Here is a 22,847-nt window from a genome sequence, read left to right as displayed (position 1 = left end):
GATGTAATCTTGCTTTTTAAAGAAACAACTAGAACTTACATCCCAACAGTCATCACAGCCAAGACGCCAGATACACCTGCTTCATCTTCTGCCTGATTAGAATACAAAATACTAACATGTGAATAAAACATTCCATTCAGTAAAACAAAGCAATGCCTCTATGGAGTCAAAATTTGACTAAGAAGGTTTACAGACCTAAAAAGGGCCTTAAATGTGTTACTACCTAACTAGAAATGGAGATTTGATGTCATTCAAGCATGGAGGAATAGAGAATTACCACACCAACAATTCCATCAGCATAAAATACCTCCCAATGACAAGATAGGTGCAAAAAAAGTCCTTTTTTATTAAAAAATCCTTCTATTATTAAGAAATTTTGCGTCTCCACAAGGGCACATGGCTGCCTAAACTCGCAGAGAGCCAAGTTGTGCTCTAATGCAAAATATTTTTGGAAAGACTTGCAAAAAAAGGGGCAGTTTGGTGCTTGGGTATGAACACAATGCCCACCTACTTGTGCACAATGTTAAGAGACAAAGCACATTGAATGAATTCTTGTGGCTTCTTTGATGGTTGCCTTCTACATCCCTGCTCTTATACTCACCCACTTGAAAAAGATTATCAAAGTTCTATGAGCGCAAGCAACACAACTAGAAGCAACCTCTATGGTATCGATATACTAATTCTGCATTAGACTATCTTCATGTGCTGCATCCATCCTAATCCACTTGGATGATTCTTCCTCGCTTTCCACCTCCCCATTCATCATCTTCTTCCGAAGAAGATCATCTTTCTAAATTTCGGTAGACACTTTTTGGCATGGGTCAATGCCCTCTCTCTTCAATGCCACAAAATGGGCTTGCACCTTGCTCATACTCTAGGCCTATACACATCTCTTACAGAAAGTGCACTTCAATTTTCCCGATCCGCATTTACCATATTTTGTGTGTTCCATGCTTGGACACAACGAGGCTAGCATGAGGCCAGACAATTTACTTGGTGTAAACTAGATTATGTGATATATAGTTGGGTAATTGCTCGTTATTGAGGGAGTCCTTCAATGGGACTCTGACCTTGGGAGAGGAACCTCCCAAGGGCCCACCTATTGGTTAGCCCATTAGCTAGTTGCATCAATGAGAGACGTGAAGACTGGGGGTGAAAGGCATAGGATATGCATTTCTGAGGGTGCATAGTCAGCCATGGTTATGTGGTCTATAGCTCAGGGGTGACTTCATGTTGTCCACAATCTTGAGCCTACGGTTAGGTAGCCTGTACTTGCCGAACCCACATATTGTTCTCTTAGAAATGTTGATGTTTTATAATCATGGATTACAAGTACTTGAGTCTTGAATAGCCCCATAGGTAAGTGCAATTCTTGCCTTGGGTTGTTTCATTTGAATATTGTGACCATAGTCATTGGGGAACGCCGTTCCCAGTCCCAACGTTCCGAAACGTGGGGGAATGTTCCGGAACGTTCTGCCACATGGAACGGCCAAGGGGGAACGTTCCACCACATTCCAAAATGTTCCCCTTGGTAACAGGCCCAAAAACCCTTTAAAAAAGGGCAAAATGTTATTTTTTAAAAAAACATTTTTCCTCTCTTTTTTCCACTCAACTATGCATACATAACATAAATTTTCAAAGTTTTAGCCTATCCTACTTAAAATTCATCATTCAAAATGACATTTTCAGAATTCCATTAGTTTTGTTTACTGACATGGCGTTCCCCTGTTCCAGGGGATCAAAACATTCCCATTCCCAGGAACCAAAACGTTCCCCTATTCCCGTTTCCTGGTAACTATGATTGTGACAGCTGCCCGGGTGGACACTATTGGTTCTTGTGGACAACAAAGTGGATTTTTTTTTTTTTAAGAAAGCCTAAAAAGAACCACCGAGCTGCACAAGCCTAGAGACCTAGCAAGCAAGTCTTACCTTCTAAGCAAAATCAAAGAAGATGTCTATTGGTAAAAGACCTCGATTTGATTTTGTTGTGGCCTTGCTAGGAGTCATGTTTTAAATGTCATAAGCGAAGCCATTATGTTTTTGCTTGTCCATTAAACAAGAAAATGAGTGGTGATGGAAGTGGTTGCAAGTCAACTCAACCACGCTCGATTCAATGTGAACCTGCTACAAGTTTCTAGCATTGATGTCTATCTTTACAATATAAATTGTGAGACTTACCATCTCAACATTGAGGTGTTTGGTCCTCACACGCTAATCCAAGTATAGGGTGAACTCATGTGAACCCCTATGCATGTTCATGATTAGAGTACTCACAGTTTTATTAACCTTATCCAGACTTCATATTCCACTAGTGTTCAATCACCATCTATACATCGAGAGCCTAACACAAGGTGTAACCCACTACTGGAAAAGGAAGGTTCCACACCTCACTTTGAAGATTCGAGACTATAAGAAGCAGATATCCTTTCTCATTATATGCCTTGATATTGTAGATGTTTTGTTGGGCAAAGAGTTGCTTTTCCACACAAGCCCCGATGTACATCATGTAATTATCTTTAAATACAAAGAGATAAAAATTTCTTTGCACGCAAACTTGTGGTCCTATGAATAAATGTTTTACCCGAAGGCGCATTTCTTGGAATCAGATTAATCGTAAACAAGATCATGCACAATTAAACATGACAAAACACATCCACAAATATTATGCACAGTACACCACACTACGGACCAAAGATGGCCCGACCCCCCCTTTAGATTATGTTATCATAAGCTGGCTTCACATTTAGCATGCACTGAGCTAGGACCGTGTGAAACAACGGGGCCTTTTCTTTAAACCAAAGTTTAGTGAGTTTCGCAATCCTTTAAAACAGCATACATGCAACTGAAAATACATGTAGTAGAGTCAACACCAAATGGGGTCCCGAATTACCCAATGAAGGGCCCCCTCCTACAAGCAAGAGTATTTGTTTTATTTCTTTTTTTGGAGAACTGTAAACAAGCTGAACTTTGTCCACAAGACTGAGCAGACAAACTATCTGACTGACCACCAAACGCAAGGACAAAGCGACCAAACACAGGGCAGAACTGTGCTTAGGCTTTAGGCATCTGTAAAGCTATCTTCAAGAGTAATACGCCGGCCCGAGGACTAAGGGAAGGTGTGCTGCAAACTCCTAAAGAGACTAAGCTTCTATGCCTTGGGCTGAGAGCACAAGTAGGCTGAAAGTATGCACAGGCACAGGCCTAAGCATACATGCTTGAGTGCTGATGTTCATCTCTGAATTTCTGAATGAATGTTTTGGGACTGAATTTGCTCTTGCTTTTTTATAGTGCTAGTCGGCTGCCTGTAGAGGCTGTCGGCCTGCAAGGTTGTTCACGACTACTACAAAATGGCATTAAATGCCTTAAATGCTCAGTTGGCTCATGCAACTGAACCCAACTAGCATCTAATGCTGAGTCGACTACTAGTATACATGGTCGGGCTGCTGGCCGACCCAGTCTGGCCTGGCCGACTGATTCCCCAAGCCCATTAAGGACTGCCGACTGGGTCTTGTGAGCATGGCTAGGGGCTTGACTGCCCCTTGCAAGGCTAGCCATCACTTGGGCTGCCTTCTTCTACGTGAGACGCAACTACGTGCTCCTAACGCAACTACTGCTAGGGCTGACCTCTACATGCTCCTGAATGATGAATGCTTGCTGAATTCTCCACAGTGGGTTAAGAGGACTGACCTGGCACCCTAAGGCTGGGAGACTGACCTACATAGCTCGTGCTTGACATGTCCCAGACTGGGCTCACAAAGGGGTCACGGCATACGACAAATAAACCCTAAAAGGTCCTACTTCTGCACATGAATCTTGCACTGTTGATGAGCCCGTTTGTCACCATGCACCACAGTGCATGGGTGCACGTGACATTCCCTCTTGCTTAGCTTGGGGGCAGGTTCATAACTACGAGGTAGTCCGCCAATAACTATGGATACTCAAGGAAAAATTCTTCATCTAGCCAAACGGCTTCATGGGTCCCTCGATCATTGAACTTAGTGTAAAATTAGCAAAGACGTCATCCAGAACCATGCTTCCAGCGGTGTAGAAGGATCTGCTCAAGTTCTATCACTTATGCTTCATCAACCATTTCTGGTTGCTGCTCTTCTAGAACATTCTGAAATGAAGGTCCAATATAAGGCTTTAACCAAGAGACGTGGAAGACATTGTGCATCGTCCAACTGTCTGGAAATCTGAGTTGCATGGCGCCGTCGCTTATCTTCTTTAAGATGGGAAAAGGACCAAAACTTCTAAATGACAACTTTGGACAGCGCTTGCCCACTTGCTTGAGTCTTTGCTTCATGATCTTTAAATAAACCCATTCACCTTCCTTGAAATTGACATCTCCAACCAGTGAATCATGAGGGGTGCCAGTCTTTTCTCCCTGAGAACACATAGTCGACCCTTGTAAAAGAGTCAACCGTCCTGAATGGTGTAATGACCCGGTTCTGAATAAAGGGCCATATTGTAAGGAGTTCCAAATTCTAGACAATCCACATATTGTGTCTTCATACTGTCTGAATCTTTTCCATGTATCTCTAACACAAGGACTCCTGGACTGCTTGAATACTACCTTTGCGACTCAAAGCGTCTGCTACGGAGTTGTTCTTACCTAGTACATACTCAATCATTCCTCCAAACTATTGGAACAACTGACTCCACCGGTGTTGTCTATCACTCCACCGGGCACTTGGTATGTTTCCATGCTTCAAGGCTGTGATAACCCCTAGCAACTCTTTGCCATATGCAAAATAATTTTTGTCTGCATCAATTAACTTCCTGCTATAATATGCCATTGGTCTACCTTCCTGTTGCAAAACTGCTCCTATGACAAGATTACTAGCATCGGTGATTACCTCAAAAGGGTCATCCCATGATGCAAGCTCGAGAACTCGTGCTTCGAAAGCTGCCTTTTGCAAAGAAAAGAAAGCCTCTAAAGCCTTACCTGTAACTGAAACTTTCTGTCTTCTGCTCTTCACCCCCTTGAGCAAATCTATCGATGGCGCCGCAAGGTTAGAAAACCAATCCATATGTGAGCTATATGCTTGGCACAAGCTCACAAAGGAATGTATCTCTTGGGCTGTCTTTGGAACATCCCAATTGAGGATTGGCTTTATCTTTTCCAGATCAAGGCGAATGCCATCGGAATCGATCACATAGCCCAGGTACTCAACTTCTTGAACTCCAAATATGCTCTTCTTTGTATTAATTTAGGCAAGTTCTTCTGCACATCCTTCACGTGCTGCTCTACAGTGGTAGAAAAGATAAGAATGTCATCCAAAAAATGAACAGACATATACCGATGAGTACGACAAAGACTCGTGACATCATCTTGTTGAATGTCGCCGATGCATTGGTCAAACCAAAAGGCATGACCACAAACTCATAATGCCCTCGTTCTGTTCGGAAGGCAATCTTCGGGATATCAACCTCAAAAATCCTGACTTGATGAAAGCCACTTTTGAGGTCAATCTTTGTAAAGTACTGAGCACCGTTGAGCCTTTCAAGGATGTACTCTATCCTTAGCATTGTGAACTTATTCTTGATTGTCAACTTGTTCAAGGCTCGGTAATCCACACGAAGACGTGCGGTCTTATCTTTTTTTTGCACAGACAGGATAGGTGCAACAAATGGAGAGGAAGAAGGCCTGATGAAACCAGACCTCAGCAATTGTGCTAGTTGCATCTCCAACTCCACTTCCAACGCCTTGGAAAGACGATACGGAAACTTACTGGGAGGCTCAACTCCCAAGTACCAATTCGATACGATGGTCTTCAAAACGAGAGGGTGGGGGTCTTGGTGGAAGATCATCCCTCAACATGATGTCCTGAAACTGCTGGAGGAGGCCGGTCATCCGGGGTTCTAATGGAGTCGCGCGTGGATGTCGCTATCTGCCGTTGGCGGACATAGATCATCGCACACTTAGCTCCCTTTCTGATAGCTCCACTGGCTTGAAGATGGGAAATAAGTGGAATACCTTGAATACTCCGATCCCCACGAATGATAGTAGGCTAAGGTAAACCTTCGACGATTGTGAAGGTGTCCTGCCTCCAATTAGGAATGGGCACATACTAGCAGAACCACTGAATCCCAAGGATCATGTTGCACCCGAGAAGGGGCGAGACAATGAAGTCCCTCTGAAATATGAGTATGTAGGCCGCACGAGTGAACCCGTCCACGTCCTGATACAGCACAAGGGCAAATTGAATCTTGGTCACCAACTGCAGAGAGATGGCATCTTCTGAACTTCCCATGTCAAAGAGAACAACAAATTCTTGCCCCTTCCCTGTGCCATAAGCTTTGATAAGACCTTTGTGACACTCCTCAACTCCGGCCTCCTGCTTATCATCGAATACCACTACAGGTACCGCATTCAAAGCGGGCAAAAGGTGAACAGTGTTGGTGGTTGAGGGCGGGAGTCAAGGGGGTGGTACAACTTTAGCAGCAACCACTGTAGAGGCTGGTTGTTTGCTCTTTTCCGCCTGGCATTTGGTACAATCCTTCTTGGCATGTCCTGTGTGGTGGCAGAAAAAACAACGGTTCTCTTTGAAGTATCGTTCCTTCTCATCTCACTACACGAATTCTCTTGTAAGGCCCTCCTTGATCTTTTCTTCAGGGGTCTTCCTAGGTCCATCCTATCGCTTTGTTGTTGTTGTTGGGAGCCCCCTTACCTGACTACTGGTTAGACACTTGGTTCTACTGGGTGGTTTGTGTCTGCCTGCTGAGGTTTGGGGGTGACTGGAGCGGTCTTGGGCTTGCCTCCATTGAGCATCATCTCATGATTTTGCACGAGAGTCAAAGCCTTGTCATACGTCTGAGGTTCAAAATTTCGAACGAGGAACCGAATGTTTGGATCCAATCCCCGAATAAACTACTTGAGCTTCTCATCCTCAGACTTCCCCAACTGTTGAGCTGATGTGATCACCTTGTTGGAGTAAGTGAGCACAGGGGAACCGTTCTGGATGAGTTTCTAGAACTCATCTTCTAGATTTGTCATGTACTGCAGAGAAAGAAACCTGGTCTTCAAATCTGACATTAAAGTGTCCCAATCATAGTCCCGTAAGCCAATGTAAAGATCTGTATGCAAACGGGACCAATGTTGCCACCAAGTGACTGCATCACCCGTAAGGTGTGGAGCCGCCAGATGGACTTTGTCTTGGGTTTCTGTGATCTTTGAAAGAGGAAAGTGGGCAACAAACCGGTGAATAAACTGAGTCACAACTGAACGGTCGCACTTGCCGTTGTGCTTGGTGAAGTTTAGTGAGGCACGAATAACTGTTGTCGAGGCTATGGCTAGGGTTGTTGAGGATTGAGTAGGGTGGAAAGAAGTTACCATAGTCCGAAGCGTCTGTTGGAACTGTTCCCGCAAGTCTTCTCGGGCCTGTTGCTCGTGGTACGCCTTCGCTTCAAGCTCCGCCCACAATCGCTCCTCTTTGGCCTTGCGTTTGGCTTTCTCGGCCAGCTGTTCAACCAGTCTTGCTTCATGGTATCACTCCTCCTTTCAGTCATTCAACGACACCAGTGTTCCATTGAGGAACTTTGTTCTTTAGATGTCTCCTGTTGGGCCAAGGCTGCCTGTAATTCTGCAAGTTCTTTTTCCATCTACACTTGCCGTATCTGCTCCTTTAGCTTCTGGGTGTCTTCGTCTTCTTTTTGCAGAAGCATTTCTTCAACTGATTCTTCTTCTTTTGTTATGTCTTCGGAGCTTGATGCCATCGTCGATGGGCGAGTGGTTTTTCCCGATCTCAACTTTACTATCCAACGGATGCCCTCACCCTAGATTGCTTGGTTGAATCACGTCCCAAGCTCTAATACCAGGGTAGCATGCATTGAGCTAGGACCATGCGAAACAACGCGACCTTTTCTTTAAACCCGTGTTTAGTGAGTTTAGCAATCCATTAAAACAGCATTCATGAAACTGAAAATACATGTAGTAGAGTCGACACCAAATGGGGTCCCAAATTACCCACTGAAGGGCCTCCTCCTGCAAGCAAGAGTATTTGCTTTATTTCTTCTTCTAGAAAACAGTAAACAAGTTGAGCTGTGTCCACAAGACTGAGCGGACAAATTGACTGACTGACCGCCAAACGCAAGGACACAGCCACCAAACGTTGGGCAGAACTATGCATTAGGCTTTAGGCATCTGTGAAGCTATCTTTGAGAGTAATACACCGGCCCGAGGACTGAGGGAAGGTGTGCTGCAAACTCCTGAAGAGACTGAGCTTCTATGCCTTAGACTAAGAGCACAAGTAGGCTAAAAGTATGCATAGGCACAGGCCTAAACATACATGCTTGAGTGCTGCTGTTGATCTCCGAATTTCTGAATGAATGTTTTGGGACTGAATTTGCTCTTGCCTTTTTATATGCCTTGTGGGTGCTGATCGGCTGCCTGTAGAGGCTGTCGGCCTGCAGGGTTGTTCACGACTACTCCAAAATGGCATTAAATGCCTTAAATGCTCAGTCGACTAGTGCAACTGAACCCGACTAGCATCTAATGCTGAGTCGGCTGCTAGTATACATGGTCGGGCTGCTGGGGCTGGTTGGTCTGCTGGCAAACCCAGTCTGGCTTGGCCGACTGATTCCCCAAGCCCATGAAGGGCTGCCAACTGGGTCTTGTGAGCATGGCTAGGGGCTTGCTACCCCTTGCAAGGCTAGCCATCACTTGGGCTGCCTTGGGGCTGGCCTTAGGGCTAGCCCCTTCTACATGAGATGCAACTACATGCTCCTAATGCAACTATTGCTAGGGCTGACCTCTACATGTTCCTGAATGATAAATGCTTGTTGAATACTCCATAGTGATTTAAGAGGACTTACCTAACACTCTAAGGCTGGGAGACTGACCTACGTAGCTTATGTCCCGCACTGGGCTCACAAAGGGGTCACGGCATACGACAAATCCTAAAAGGTCCTACTTTTGTACATGAATCTTGCACTATTGATGAGCCAATTTGTCACCATGTACCACAATGCATGGGTGCACGTGACACCACAGGTGCTTGGGGATTCACCACCTTCCTGCAACTTACTTTCCGATTACAACCACTACCCAAGTAAAAGAATGTGGCCTCCAGTCACGTAGCCAAAAGAGACTCACAGGGTTGTGAACACCAGTCACTCCACCCACATGTCCACAAGGCTAAAAGCACTCATAAAACTATGACACCCGGTTACACCGCTCGCATGCCGACGTTTATCAGAGCTTCCTGCCATGATTTCCCCAGCGTTCCCAATATTTCACAGGTTCTCCCACCTTGCTTCAAGCCCATAGTGTAACTCGCGGGGGGCGGGTGCCCGGGGGACTAAGGCCTTTGACACACTTGTTGATACCATCAATGCATATTAAAACATTTAAACATGGCCACAGCCTTAACACATATCCATCATCACTTTGCATAAAACATAAAGCTGGACAAAACATCCACAAATGCTGAAAATGGATCTTGCACATGTGACACCGCATAGAGGCCGGAATGGGCCGACCCCCCCCCTTGGAGTATTTTATTACCCAAGGAGAATAATATCATGTACAGGCTTTGAGGGCCTTACTCTCCCCACGGGAGATGGCGGATTAACCCTATACAAATGCCATAGCACAGCCCAACACAAGGCAACCAAGCCGGAACATAGGCTGTAGAATGCCGAGCCAACAATATAATCCATATACCTCCGTGTGGGTACTGATTCTTCCCCGAAAACCACGGGTCTTCATGCAATAGAGCTAGTACAGTAAGTACAACTCTCCATTCAGCCGATACAGCAGGTACAGCAAGTACAGAAGCAGGTACAGCAAGTACAGTGGCTGGTACAACCGGTACGGTGGCTGGTACAGCAGGTATAGCAAGTACAGAAGCAGGTACAGCAAGTACAGTGGCTGGTACAGCCGGTATGGTGGCTGGTACAGCAGGTACAGCAAGTACAAATGCTGGTACAACACATACAATGGCTAGAAATCATAATAAATGATTGAATACCCTTGCCTTCACTATTTCTTCGCGATGGAAGCCTCCAAAACAGTCCCATACAGCCGGTATTCTTCATGGGCAGCCTTCAAGTGAGAGAGAAAGAGAGTAGCCATCATTAGAGAAGCCTTCAACGGTGGTAGAGGCTAGTGTGCAGCAAGAAAGCCTCCATTAATGAAGAGAGAGGGCTCCAATTTATAGATTTAGGCCTCCCATGAGCTAAAATGGCAAGAGAAGGCTACAATGACAAGTGTGAGGCCACTTGTCTCACTTTGATCCTTTTTCTAACAAGTGTCAGGCCACTTGTCTCACTTTGGTCCACTTTCTTGCCACATGTCCCAATCTAAGAGATGGGTCCTTCCATAATCTTTACCTCTAAAAATATCCCAAATGGTAGACATTCTGTCATAGGCACTTTGCCAACTCTTGGTATCTGCTCAATTCCAGATGTAATGACACGAACAGAATTTCCATCGGAGTCGGGCCAAAAATAGCAACTCTCCTAAATTTTAGGAGTGTGGTTCTTTGTATTCTAGGATAATCCCCCATTCCCAAAGCTTGTACTTTCCAAATATTTAAGCATCCTGGAGTCCACCAGACCTTTTCAGACTGGGAAATGTCTAGGCTGGTGACATCCTCCCCAACTTCTTAAAAGTTGTCCGCAACTTTAAGCTTTAAGCCATATATTCAAGATATAATCATGTCCCATCAAGTGGGCGAGACTAGACAGTCTCAAAAATCCAATATGACTGAAATAATCCATGTCCCAAATAAATGGGCGAGAGAAAACAGTCCCATAAGTCAAGATACCATAATCATGTCCCAAAATAAATGGGTGAGACAAAAAAGTCCCATAAGTCCAGGTATCATAATCATGTCTCTCTGTCCATACTCTAAGTTGAATCCAACTCCAAGAAGCAATTACTCGTTCCCCAATCCCCAGTGTCACGTCAAACGCATGCTACTCTCCACTGGCTTCCATGCTTACATATGCAAAGACCAGGCAGAGAAATAGAAGACCGATTGACCGTGCACGCGGATGTAGAACGTCCACTGGATCTGAGCGCAGACGTCAAGTCCCCAGCATACCACATTCCAGTCTACTGACACTTGGCGTAGACATAGTCTCCTGCCAAGAAGGTGTCAGTCCACATGACCCTTGGTATAGACATAAGTCCCCTACCAACTAGGCATCATGTCCACTCTTACCACTTGCACTCCGTGTTGGTACTCTGAACACACACCTTGGAGGAGAGGTGGACTCAAGTGTGTAACATAAAATAAGAATCACTCACAGGCATAGATAGTTTATAGGCATATCTGCTACACATAGTTCATAGGCATTTCGACCACCAGTAGTTTTACATGCATTTCGGCCGCCAATAGAAATCCTCGATCCATGAGATAACCACGACTTCCATAAAATCAATGCATCCCAAATAAAGGGAGCCAAAAAGAATAATCCATAAACCTGAGGATGGATCCAAATTCCTAGAAAAGAAGTCCAGGAATCCATACACCTGTATATCATAATCCTTGTATACCATAACTCTTACCACATACTCCGTGCTAACCACACACCTTGGAGTAGAGGTGGACTTTATCCATAAAAGCATCATATCCATGAGATATCCAAAGATTGCTTCTCTATAAACTCGGACAAATTCGTCCATAGAAATTGCTTGTGAAGCCCAATATCTATATAAATCTCGTCCAAGAAAGAAATCTCCATAGATATAATCCATCCCAATAAAGGGAGCCATGAAAAGAATTCATCCCATTAAAGGGAGCCATAAACAATGTTTCCCTGAAACCATCTCAAGGCAAACAACAACACCTTTCTCCTTGCATAGCTATACAAGGGTTAGTGAACATCAAAAACACTTCATAGTAAATAGCAAAAGCACCAACTTTGCAAACTCAAAGTATACTTAGCTGTTCTTTGCCAGGTTGGTCATGAAGCCAACAGAAATATCTCGTCACCATATCCTTAAGATATCTTGAGATATATCTCCATATAGCTTGCCTGTAAGCTTGATAATATAATCCACAATATCCATATGGAAAGAGTGCTAAACGTGTGCACATAAAGCCAACTCCATACTTCCAAGATAAATTTTGTGAATTCATAAATCCTTAGACCAAGCTGTCTATTGCTCATGCTCTTGCTTCATAGGCTCTGAAGTGGCTGGCCATGCTTAATAGCAATGATGGTAAGTGTGGTCCCCACTCCAGATCTTTTCTCTTCCTTATTGATAGAAGGAAGCCTTCGCTTCCAAGAAAGCCTATGCTCTGATACCAATGTAACTCGCGGGGGGCGGGTGCCCGGGGGACTAAGGCCTTTGACACACTTGTTGATACCATCAATGCATATTAAAACATTTAAACATGGCCACAGCCTTAACACATATCCATCATCACTTTGCATAAAACATAAAGCTGGACAAAACATCCACAAATGCTGAAAATGGATCTTGCACATGTGACACCGCATAGAGGCCGGAATGGGCCGACCCCCCCCCTTGGAGTATTTTATTACCCAAGGAGAATAATATCATGTACAGGCTTTGAGGGCCTTACTCTCCCCACGGGAGATGGCGGATTAACCCTATACAAATGCCATAGCACAGCCCAACACAAGGCAACCAAGCCGGAACATAGGCTGTAGAATGCCGAGCCAACAATATAATCCATATACCTCCGTGTGGGTACTGATTCTTCCCCGAAAACCACGGGTCTTCATGCAATAGAGCTAGTACAGTAAGTACAACTCTCCATTCAGCCGGTACAGCAGGTACAGCAAGTACAAAAGCAGGTACAGCAAGTACAGTGGCTGGTACAACCGGTACGGTGGCTGGTACAGCAAGTATAGCAAGTACAGAAGCAGGTACAGCAAGTACAGTGGCTGGTACAGCCGGTATGGTGGCTGGTACAGCAGGTACAGCAAGTACAAATGCTGGTACAACACATACAATGGCTAGAAATCATAATAAATGATTGAATACCCTTGCCTTCACTATTTCTTCGCGATGGAAGCCTCCAAAACAGTCCCATACAGCCGGTATTCTTCATGGGCAGCCTTCAAGTGAGAGAGAAAGAGAGTAGCCATCATTAGAGAAGCCTTCAACGGTGGTAGAGGCTAGTGTGCAGCAAGAAAGCCTCCATTAATGAAGAGAGAGGGCTCCAATTTATAGATTTAGGCCTCCCATGAGCTAAAATGGCAAGAGAAGGCTACAATGACAAGTGTGAGGCCACTTGTCTCACTTTGATCCTTTTTCTAACAAGTGTCAGGCCACTTGTCTCACTTTGGTCCACTTTCTTGCCACATGTCCCAATCTAAGAGATGGGTCCTTCCATAATCTTTACCTCTAAAAATATCCCAAATGGTAGACATTCTGTCATAGGCACTTTGCCAACTCTTGGTATCTGCTCAATTCCAGATGTAATGACGCGAACAGAATTTCCATCGGAGTCGGGCCAAAAATAGCAACTCTCCTAAATTTTAGGAGTGTGGTTCTTTGTATTCTAGGATAATCCCCCATTCCCAAAGCTTGTACTTTCCAAATATTTAAGCATCCTGGAGTCCACCAGACCTTTTCAGACTGGGAAATGTCTAGGCTGGTGACACATAGTCACACCCACAACATGTATCCACACTTTCCTAACTCCTCCCAAAATTCCCTAGCAACACCAGCTACCCTGTGGTCACCTAGAACACCCCTAGAAGCTCACAAACTAGACAGAATCCGACACCAATCTCTGGAGCTAAACGGCCAGATCAAAGCAACTAAAAACATCCTGCACAGTGCAAACTGCCCACACAGCCTGTAACAAGAATATGGCAGCCCAAGAAGAAGTCGACCAGCTCATAGGAGGCCTCGGGTGCAATCGACCATCACACAAGGGGCTCCAGATGAAGGCGACCAGCTCACTCCAAGCTTCAAATGAAGGCAACCATGTCACAATCCTCCAGAGATCTATGCCATGCAGAAGGATTTCTTGGAACATGATGGATTCACTCGTGTAAAAGTTGGTGACTTTAATGAGTGATTAGAGTTGGTGACTCTAAGTCAATAAGAAGAGTTGGTGACTCTGTCTACTGTAGTTATGCATTCATGCAAGGGTTGGTGACCCTAATGTCTGCATAAACTAATGAAAGAGTTGGTGACTTTGTTCAGTGAGTATGTTAACTCATGGAAAAGTTGGTGATCCTAGTGAGTTCGCTGGACTCATGCAAGGGCAATGGATGTAGTGAGTAGAGAATTTGGATCTAGCATGGGTGGTGACCATGGTCGTGACAATTTTTGTGTACAAGATGGCAAGTTGGGAGATTCAATCCAAATCATCACGCACAAGTATTTGCCTGTAACATGCACTTGCATGTGTGACATTGCATGGTATTTTTCCTGTGAATGTCCACGGGCATCGAGGCGGTGAATTTTATGTGTTGTGCAGGTGGTAAGTGTGCACACTCAACTTTATTTTAAGTATTATTTCTTTGTTTACTAAAGTCTATGGTTGCACGTTCAGATTCATTAAAGTTTGGGCAAACAAACTCATAATTTATAAGAGTTCACATCGGGCTGGACTATTTTAATGAGCCGGGACCAATTATTAGGTTTGGGCACCCGGGCATGGACCAAAAACCCACGAGTTGCCAAAAGTGACCCTGGGGGCCATTTTTGCCACACACGAGTTGCTTTTTTGGGTTTTTGGGGTGTAGAGCAAGCTAGTGCAGCCACATGGAGCAGGTCGACTTCTTTTGTAGAGGGCATATGGGCTGTGGACAGCAGTAAGAAGTGTGGAAAAGCTGGCCGACTCTATGCACAAGAGCTACAGGGCTGGTCAACTCATGGAACAAGGTCAATAGGGCTGGTCGACTGTAGAAAAACAAGTTACAAGGCTGGCCGACGGTACTCTTCTCTCTTCTACTGCTGGTCGGGTTTCTACAAGCCACATACGGCCAGTCGAGTTGCTTAATTGCTCCCTAAAGCTGGTCAACCATACTTCATGGGTTTCCTTGAGATGGAACAGATGCAAGTTGTGCCACGTTTCAACCGAGCTTCATGGGATGCAAAACGATTGGCCTAAGTGCTGTTTTGGGCCTGTTTGGAGCTGCTGAATTGCACAATCGTGTGGACAGCCGTGAAACTTTATCTGGACAGTAGTTGGTGACTGCTTTGGCCTTGGTTGGTGACCAAGGATTTGTTTTCTCTATTGTCTTGCTCTGGTTGGTGACCGAGAGCTTGTATTGCTTTGTTTTACACAGATTTAAATAAATCTCGTGCCTTCAGAGGAGTGGAACTCCTGGGCACCCGCATCTTGTACAAGAGATTACTCTATTGGTAATAAAGTTACCTCGGGGGAGGGGGGGGGGGTGTTGGCCCAACTTCAGCCCCTAGTGTTGTGTCATGTGCAAGATTATCTTATGTGGTTACAGGATGTATATGTACATGATGTATGTGATAGATGTGTTGATTCATGCTTATGTTATGATGTATGTTGAATGTATGCTGTGACTCGGGCCACTGGTTTTCTGTACTACACGTGCCCGCTTGTGACAACCAACTTTTCTCTCTCTAGAAACCCTAAGAGAATAGACGCCTAAAAGAGATTGGGCTTCCCTAAATCCGCCTCTGCTTTTCTGGGGTCTCGATTGGATATCGCCCGAAATACAGACGAACACCGCTCGAGGTCCAAAACATCCTGCCATGCCCTTGGAGGCTGGATTCCATGTGGGCACTACCCATATGATCCACACGCATAGCTAGGCTAGCCTACTATGTCTTTGCACTCCATATGGGTAGGTAGTTCTGAACTTCACAAGGTACCTCTACAGACAGCTTGCAACCAGTAACTTTCCATTCCTTCTGGAAAACAAACTGCTCAAGCTATAGAACCTCTTGAACTGACTCCATTGACGTCAATCCCACATATGGCATCAGCAAGCTCACATGAAAAGCATTATGAATCCTCTAGTGATCTAGAAGAACAAACCGAAAAGCAACATCATTGATCTTTTGTAAGGTCTACAAAAGCCCATAGTACCTTTGAAAAGCTTAGGATACTTTCCTTCTTTTCTTGGCGTCTTCCGAAGGCATGTCTTTTCAAATTTAAGCAATACCCAATCACCTTCTTTGAAATCGAACTGCCTTCTGATTGCCTTTTTATGCTTTGCCTGAGAGATCATTCTATAGCTGGCTGCACCTGTGCAAATGCATCATCCAAGTCTTGGACAAACTCATCTACTATCTCATCCTTAGTCATAAGGATGGGTGGCAACACCACCTAGCCATAAAGAATCTCAAAGGGCGCCTTGCCCATGGAAGTATGCGAAGTGTTGTTGTGAGCAAACTCAACAAGCGACATATACTTCTCCCACTCTGACTTCCGCTCAGATACATAACATCTCAACGGTTCAAGGACAGCTGAATTTGTAATTTCACATTGTCTATCTGTCTGCAAATGAGAAGTTGACAAAAACAACAACTTCGTACCAATGTTGTCAAACAATGCCCACCAAAATAGAGTTGGGGTTTGGGTTCAAGGATCTCTATCCCCCAAAATCATCTACAAACAGGTAATGCATGGGCTGTGAGCAACTACAGGGAGTAAACATTAGCCTCACATCAAAGGTACGTTTTATTAAAGCCTTGAGGAAAAATAAAAAGAAAAACAAGCATGGAAAAAAACCTGCTTTGTATGGTTTTGTACAGAATGAAACTCATTTCAATGCAACTATGATTAGAAAGCAACCTTATCATCACCTAAATATGCTTAAGAACACCAAGCAAATGCAAAATTCACCTACAATGCATGCCCACTTGAATTATCACTAAAGTGCGTCTCACACACAATACTAGAACTTTATCGTGATCCACTCCCTTGCTGAATCAAGATGTCATACTTTAGAAACCTCACCCCAAATATCATCATCTTAAAAACCAAATTCCAACTCTGCATAGCATTCAATGTTTTACATTTCTTTGGAAAGCCTCTAAAACTTCAACAATAATATACTACCTCAAAAAGAATCCAACCATCACATAAAGTCTTAATAAAATTTCACAAAAAACACTACCCTGATATGCCTTTAAGCATTAGTAACAAATAATCTAGACAAGATAGGCATGGCATCAAACCACATACAGTGTAGTAAGCAACGTAGCTTGCTGTCAAAGTGAGAGCTATTTCTATGACTGTATCGTTGAAAACTAATCCCAACCACAGCACTGAGACAAGTCCAAACCCAAGCCCTAAAGCTACTCTACACAGTCCAAAGAATACCAAAATCAGTACAGGCAGCTGTAACACATAAAACGACAAGTGATTTTTTGAGTTGAAGTAGAAGCTTACCCTCCAAGAGCAACCCTAGACAGATACGCCACTACAGTTGCTGCATTGAAGGTTTGACCAAGTACTAGCTCCAAGAACAACCGAAAAATAACGATTGCAGTTCTGTCAAAAACTTGGCTGTTAAAAAGGTCATATAGTTGATGGCTATTGTACTACGATAATGAAAAGCCCCACATCGTTTCTTATTTGCAAATAGCTACACTAAAGAAAAGCTTGGGGTCAACAGACAAACAGAGGACCCAATGCAGGCTGGATAGGTATAACGTACTGAAATTCCAAGGTCTAAGAGCATGAAATGTTTGAGAAACACCAAAGAAATCACACTTAACCTTCTGTAAAGAGCCCCACCCATCATTCATTAATGACTCTCCCTCGATCAACGTATTCAATTTTTTACTTGCACCAAGCTCCTTAAGAAGTGCAACAACTGCAACTGGATCTGTTGCACTCAGCAGCCCTCCTAATAAGAATGATGTGCTCCAGGTCCATTGGTAAGGGAAGATGTACTGAGAAAGCCACAAAACAATAACAAGAGAATGTAAATAATAATCTCCATATTGACCTGTAAACTCAAATAGCTAGAGAAATCTGCATTATAGAAATTTTATAAAAGGATAGGCACAAAAGAGCAATAAAAAGAACCAGATAAACATAAGTGAAACATAATTTTCCTGTAAAGAGTACAACATGTCTTTGACCTTTACCAGTGTGAACATTCCTACTCACTGCAAGTACTAGTACTAGCAAAAGGATGACACTTATTAATAGGCCTTTCACCTCTGCCCTCCACCAAAATCACACACTCGAAGAGTACATAAGATAAACATAATTTTCCTGTAAAGAGTACAACATGTCTTTGACCTTTACCAGTGTGAACATTCCTACTCACTGCAAGTACTAGTACTAGCAAAAGGATGACACTTATTAATAGGCCTTTCACCTCTGCCCTCTACCAAAATCACACACTCGAAGAGATAGACACTTTCAAAAATCTGTATATACAAACACCCTCAAATCATAGACGGTAGCAACATGTGATGCCTAAGCTACAGGCAGGGAAATGCGCATATAATGCATTAGAGACCACATGTAATCAGGTTAAGATCAAAAAATGGCCTCTCAAAAAGTACATCACCCCAGTGGTACTCTACGGAGTGGAAGTGTAACAGACCTGCAGGTGATCAAAGCCCACCTAGACAGGCCGGCCAGCTTACAAGGAGGCCCAGGAGCATACATACCAGCACACACGAGGGTCGGGCAGCAGCACACATGAAAACTGGCCTTCAGAAACCAAAGGGCGGTGAAACAAACACTCGCACATAAAACACTTCAACACCATTGAGGACCTAGAAAAGGAAAACAAACAGGGGGAGCTAGAGTGCTCCTACAAATAGTACACGGACACCGATTGGCCCCAAATCGCAGTGGTGCCCCTTGCGGTATTTCTTTAATTGATTTTAAGAGCTTTGATTACAATATAAGGCTGGTAATTCAGCCGTCCCAGTATAACTCCTGAAGCCTGCAAAGAACCTGCATCTGGCTTCTTGTCCACACGGCATCCACAAACAAGTCCAGCCATTGTTCATATCAAAAGGCCCTTCACATTGAGTCTGCATACAGAAGCTTTCTCCCATGATCAAGGCTGCCACATCCATCCATAGCCTCTCACACTATGAACAGCATCACACCCTGACACTTCCAGTGCTCCTGCATCACAACACAGACTCCCAAACTGTCTCTCAAAAGAGAACTCGCATCACAGCACAGCATACCATACAGTTGACACACCTGTACAAACCCTCTCTACCATCCAAGGGTACTATCCATCTCTGTCATGGATTCCCTGTCCCTTGTCCTATCAGTAGCAAGGCTGTACCAAACATGTGTCCACTCCTGTACTCCTTCTGCCTGCATGTGACCTATCTCCTGGAGAAACCCAAAAACATGTTTCCTTGCCAACAACGGCATACATCTAGTTACCTGTTCCCTCATGAAACATCTGGCAACAAAGAGATGCCCATATATGTAGGTCCCACTGTTCCTTTCTAGCAGGAAGAAAACAATCTGCTCCATGAGCACGCAGCCACGCGAGCTTGCTTCACTCCCATGCCAAGAAACATAACCAAAATAACCTGTACTTGCAGCCAAAAACCCAAGCACATAGCTGAATTTGCAACCAAACAAAAACAGCCCATAAACTGTCCCAAAACAGTCCCAAATCCAAAGCAAAGAGAAACTGAAAGTTCCATCAGATGAACGCCATCAACATGATGTCTATGTTCATGGAAATCCAGTCTCTGTCCACCTTTGTATCAAGAGATATCAACCCTTGTCTACTCTTCAGCAGAGGGAGAGAGAGAGAGAGAGAGAGAGAGAAAGCGGTACTGGCTGTCCCCACATGTACGCCCTTGTTTCTCCTGCAGCTCCCTCTTTCCAAAAGAGCCTCTCATGCCCTGCTTATCTGCGCAGCTTTTCACTAGGAAGGGGGAGAGTCCCACGCTCAGATCAGCCACTGCCCAACTGTCCTCTCTTCCACGCTGTCGCCTTGTACCTGCAGTTCAGCCCACGTGCATCCACCATGCAACCGACTAGGCCCTGCAGTCCAGCCCCTTGCGCATAGAGAAGAACATGCGCTGCTCTGTCCAGCGCTGCCTGTACACGCCTGCAGCAGAACTGTCCAGCGCCAAATTATGTCCTGTCCGTACAGCTGTCCGTACAGTCGTACAGACCAGCATGAACTCTCCTGTGTGCAGCACACATGTATCTTCAGGTGACCAGCCCTCCTCTGCAAAGAAGCACACACGTCAACCAAAGATAGGCGCCTCCTTCTGCCTGCCAGCCCCTCTTCTTCCCAAAAAGCACACGTGGCCCCCAAAATAGCATAAGGGCCACGATTATCTTTAATGAAGGGCTTTTTAAAAATTTTTAAAGGTTTTTAAACCTTTTAAGCTAAAATCTCTTTGCCCCCTTTCACACATGGGGTTATCCACACATGGGCTTCCATCTTCACTCCCACCTGATGCCATTCACACTGTCCACCATGTCCCCGTGCACATCTGCATCTTGTCCAGAGAAAAACGCAGGGTCGTGACAACACATGCAGTCAGCTAGGTGTAAATGAAAGTCCAGCAGCAGTTAAGGGGTTTAGGGTTTATATATATATATATATATATATATATATATATAATTTTATTTTATTTTTTTAATGGACCACCTCACTGCATTCCAGTACGTGAATTGCCTACCCCTTCTTGGATCTCTCTAGACAAGAGATCAACCACCTTATTCGCTCGATTTGATAGGGTTTCACACTAGCCAGAAATGGGTGCCCGTACTGGAGCTTCTACAAAACTCCAGTTCTACAGATCTCGTCCTGGCATTGAAGTCCCCCACTAGTAAGACCTCTCCCAGTCTAAGGTACTGTGTAATCTCATCTGAGAGCACACTGTATGGTGACGTAGCTCCTCCGGTCTCCTCCCTCTCCTCCACCTCCTCTATCTCCTCTGTATTCATGGCATAATGTGAGGTGTCTGGTGGAAAGTAGCACACAGCAATGTCCATAGTCCTAGCCTATGTCAGCTGAAATCTCACCCACATAAAACGGCCCTATGGGTCTCTGCTGATAATGTTGATCCTCGACTGAAGCTCGGTTCTAAATAGAATGGCCACTCCTCCTGATCCTCTAGCTCTACCTGCACTCCGTGTGCTCCCTCTGAAAGCTAATTCCCACTGGAATCTTGTTACACGTGGCAGACCTCTCTGAGGGCTCTAGTGTGTCTCTATAAAGAAAATAATGTCCCTGTTCCTGATCACATCATCCATCCAGCCTGGGTCCCCGACCATAGTGCTCCATTGCAACTCCAAACTGCAAGCTGTATCCGTGTCTCATATGCTGCGCACCTCTATGCGATCACCTTGCCATCAATGATGACGTGGCCATCTCTGTGAACTGCTTTCTTCCCTTCCGCTCGGGCTGCACGTACCCTTGGTATGAGCTGTTTCTGGTGTTCCACCTGGGCCTGTGTGAGCTCCTTATCTAAATAGATGGGGCTTCCCTCCAAACCTCGAAGGATGACCCTCTTCTTGAGGAAGTCAATCCTCTTCACTTCATTCTCAAACTGCAAGATGAGTGCTCGTAGGCGTGTAAGGTCCTTCCCTGCCGGCCATGCCTTGAGGAAGGGGATTGGGTCTTCTTCCTTGTATCCCAATTTTTTTTTGCTCTAGTGAGAGAAACTGTTGCAAGACTCAATGAGATTCTATTGGTTATATTAAAGCTCACACCAAGTACATGCTTTTATAGATTGAATACCTTATCTTTCTCAACACACTACTTATGGGATAGTGACACTTGGCTAATCCAATGACATCATTGCTTAAACACAAACACTTTAGTGGCTATAAGAGGTGGTTCACATGGTACAGAATTACAAGTACACATGTGATGCACACACAAACTCCAATATACCGAACAAACCTCCGTTCAGAGCGATGGTGGAGTGACTTGAGACTTCAACAATCACAATGATTTGGGCTCATCACTACACTCTATTGCCCCATCTAGGACATGTTCCCTTGTCACGTGCACCCATGCACTGTGGTACATGGTGACAACCTGGCTCATCAACAACGCAAGAATCATGCACAGAAGTAGTGCCTTTCAAGATATTTTGTCGTATGCCATGACCCCTTTGTGAGCCCCATGCTAGGACATGTCAACCACGAGCTATGTAGGCCAGTCTCCCAGCCATAGAGGTCAGTGTGAGTCCTCTTAACCCACTGTGGAGAATTCAGCAAGTGTTCATCATGTAGGTGCATGTAGATGTCAGCCATAGGAGTAGATTGCATTAGAAGCATTTAGTTGCACTTCATGTAGTAGGGGCAAGCCTTGCAAGGGGTAGCTAATAGCCCTAGCCTTCCTTTAGGCACTACGCGGCAGCCTATGGGACTGAGCATGCAGTCGGCAAGGACAAGGATGGCCTGGACAGTAGTCGGCCATTGGCAGACTGTTGTCGGCCAAGTAATGCAGCAGTCAGCGCCAACCAGCCACACAGCAAACAAAGCATTAAATGCTAGTTAAATCAAGTCGTGGGCTTTCTCAACAGGCCGACAGCATACTCTGGCAGCCAACCAGTCCCCCTGGATCCATATATAAAGGCAAGCCACAGTCAGTCCCAAAAATCATCAGATAAAATCAAAGTTATCAAGCAGATTCAGCCAAGCATGTATGCTTAGGCTCTAGCCTTTGCATACTCACGGCCACTCTTGTGCTTTCAGTCCAAGGCAAAAGAAGCTCAGCCTCTTCAAGAGTATTCAGCACACCAACCCTCAGTCTCGGGCTGGTGTATCCTCTTCGAAGATAGCTTCACAGTCACCTACAGCTTAAGCACAGTTCTGCCCAACGTTTGGTTGCTTTGTCCTTGCGTCTGGCGGCCAGTCAGTCAGTTTGTCCGCAAAGTCTTGTTGACACAGTTCAGCTTGTATTCAGTTCTCCAAAAGAAGAATTTAAAAAAAAATTACTCCTGCTTGCAAGGG

General features: G+C 44.7%; 1 protein-coding gene across 4 annotated transcripts in view; it reads right to left on the bottom strand.

Moving 5' to 3' along the window:
* The window catches only part of SOS1 (sodium proton exchanger, putative (NHX7) (SOS1)), a 264,488-nt gene that overhangs the window by 169,512 nt on the left and 72,129 nt on the right, over window positions 1-22,847 (bottom strand). For all 4 annotated transcript variants that reach the window (XM_086798112.1, XM_086798111.1, XM_086798113.1 and 1 more), the window contains 4 exons: window positions 17,664-17,821; window positions 17,316-17,417; window positions 17,109-17,226; window positions 40-92 (listed from right to left, as the gene is read on the bottom strand). In XM_086798112.1, the coding sequence (XP_086654238.1) occupies window positions 40-92; window positions 17,109-17,226; window positions 17,316-17,417; window positions 17,664-17,821 (431 nt within the window). The remainder of the gene's footprint in view (window positions 1-39; window positions 93-17,108; window positions 17,227-17,315; window positions 17,418-17,663; window positions 17,822-22,847) is intronic.

Source organism: Cibotium barometz, chromosome 5 (genome assembly GCF_041138505.1).
Source record: "Cibotium barometz isolate CiBa-2024 chromosome 5, ASM4113850v1, whole genome shotgun sequence".
Taxonomy (NCBI): domain Eukaryota; kingdom Viridiplantae; phylum Streptophyta; class Polypodiopsida; order Cyatheales; family Cibotiaceae; genus Cibotium; species Cibotium barometz.
This window is presented reverse-complemented; position numbering and strand designations above follow the sequence as displayed.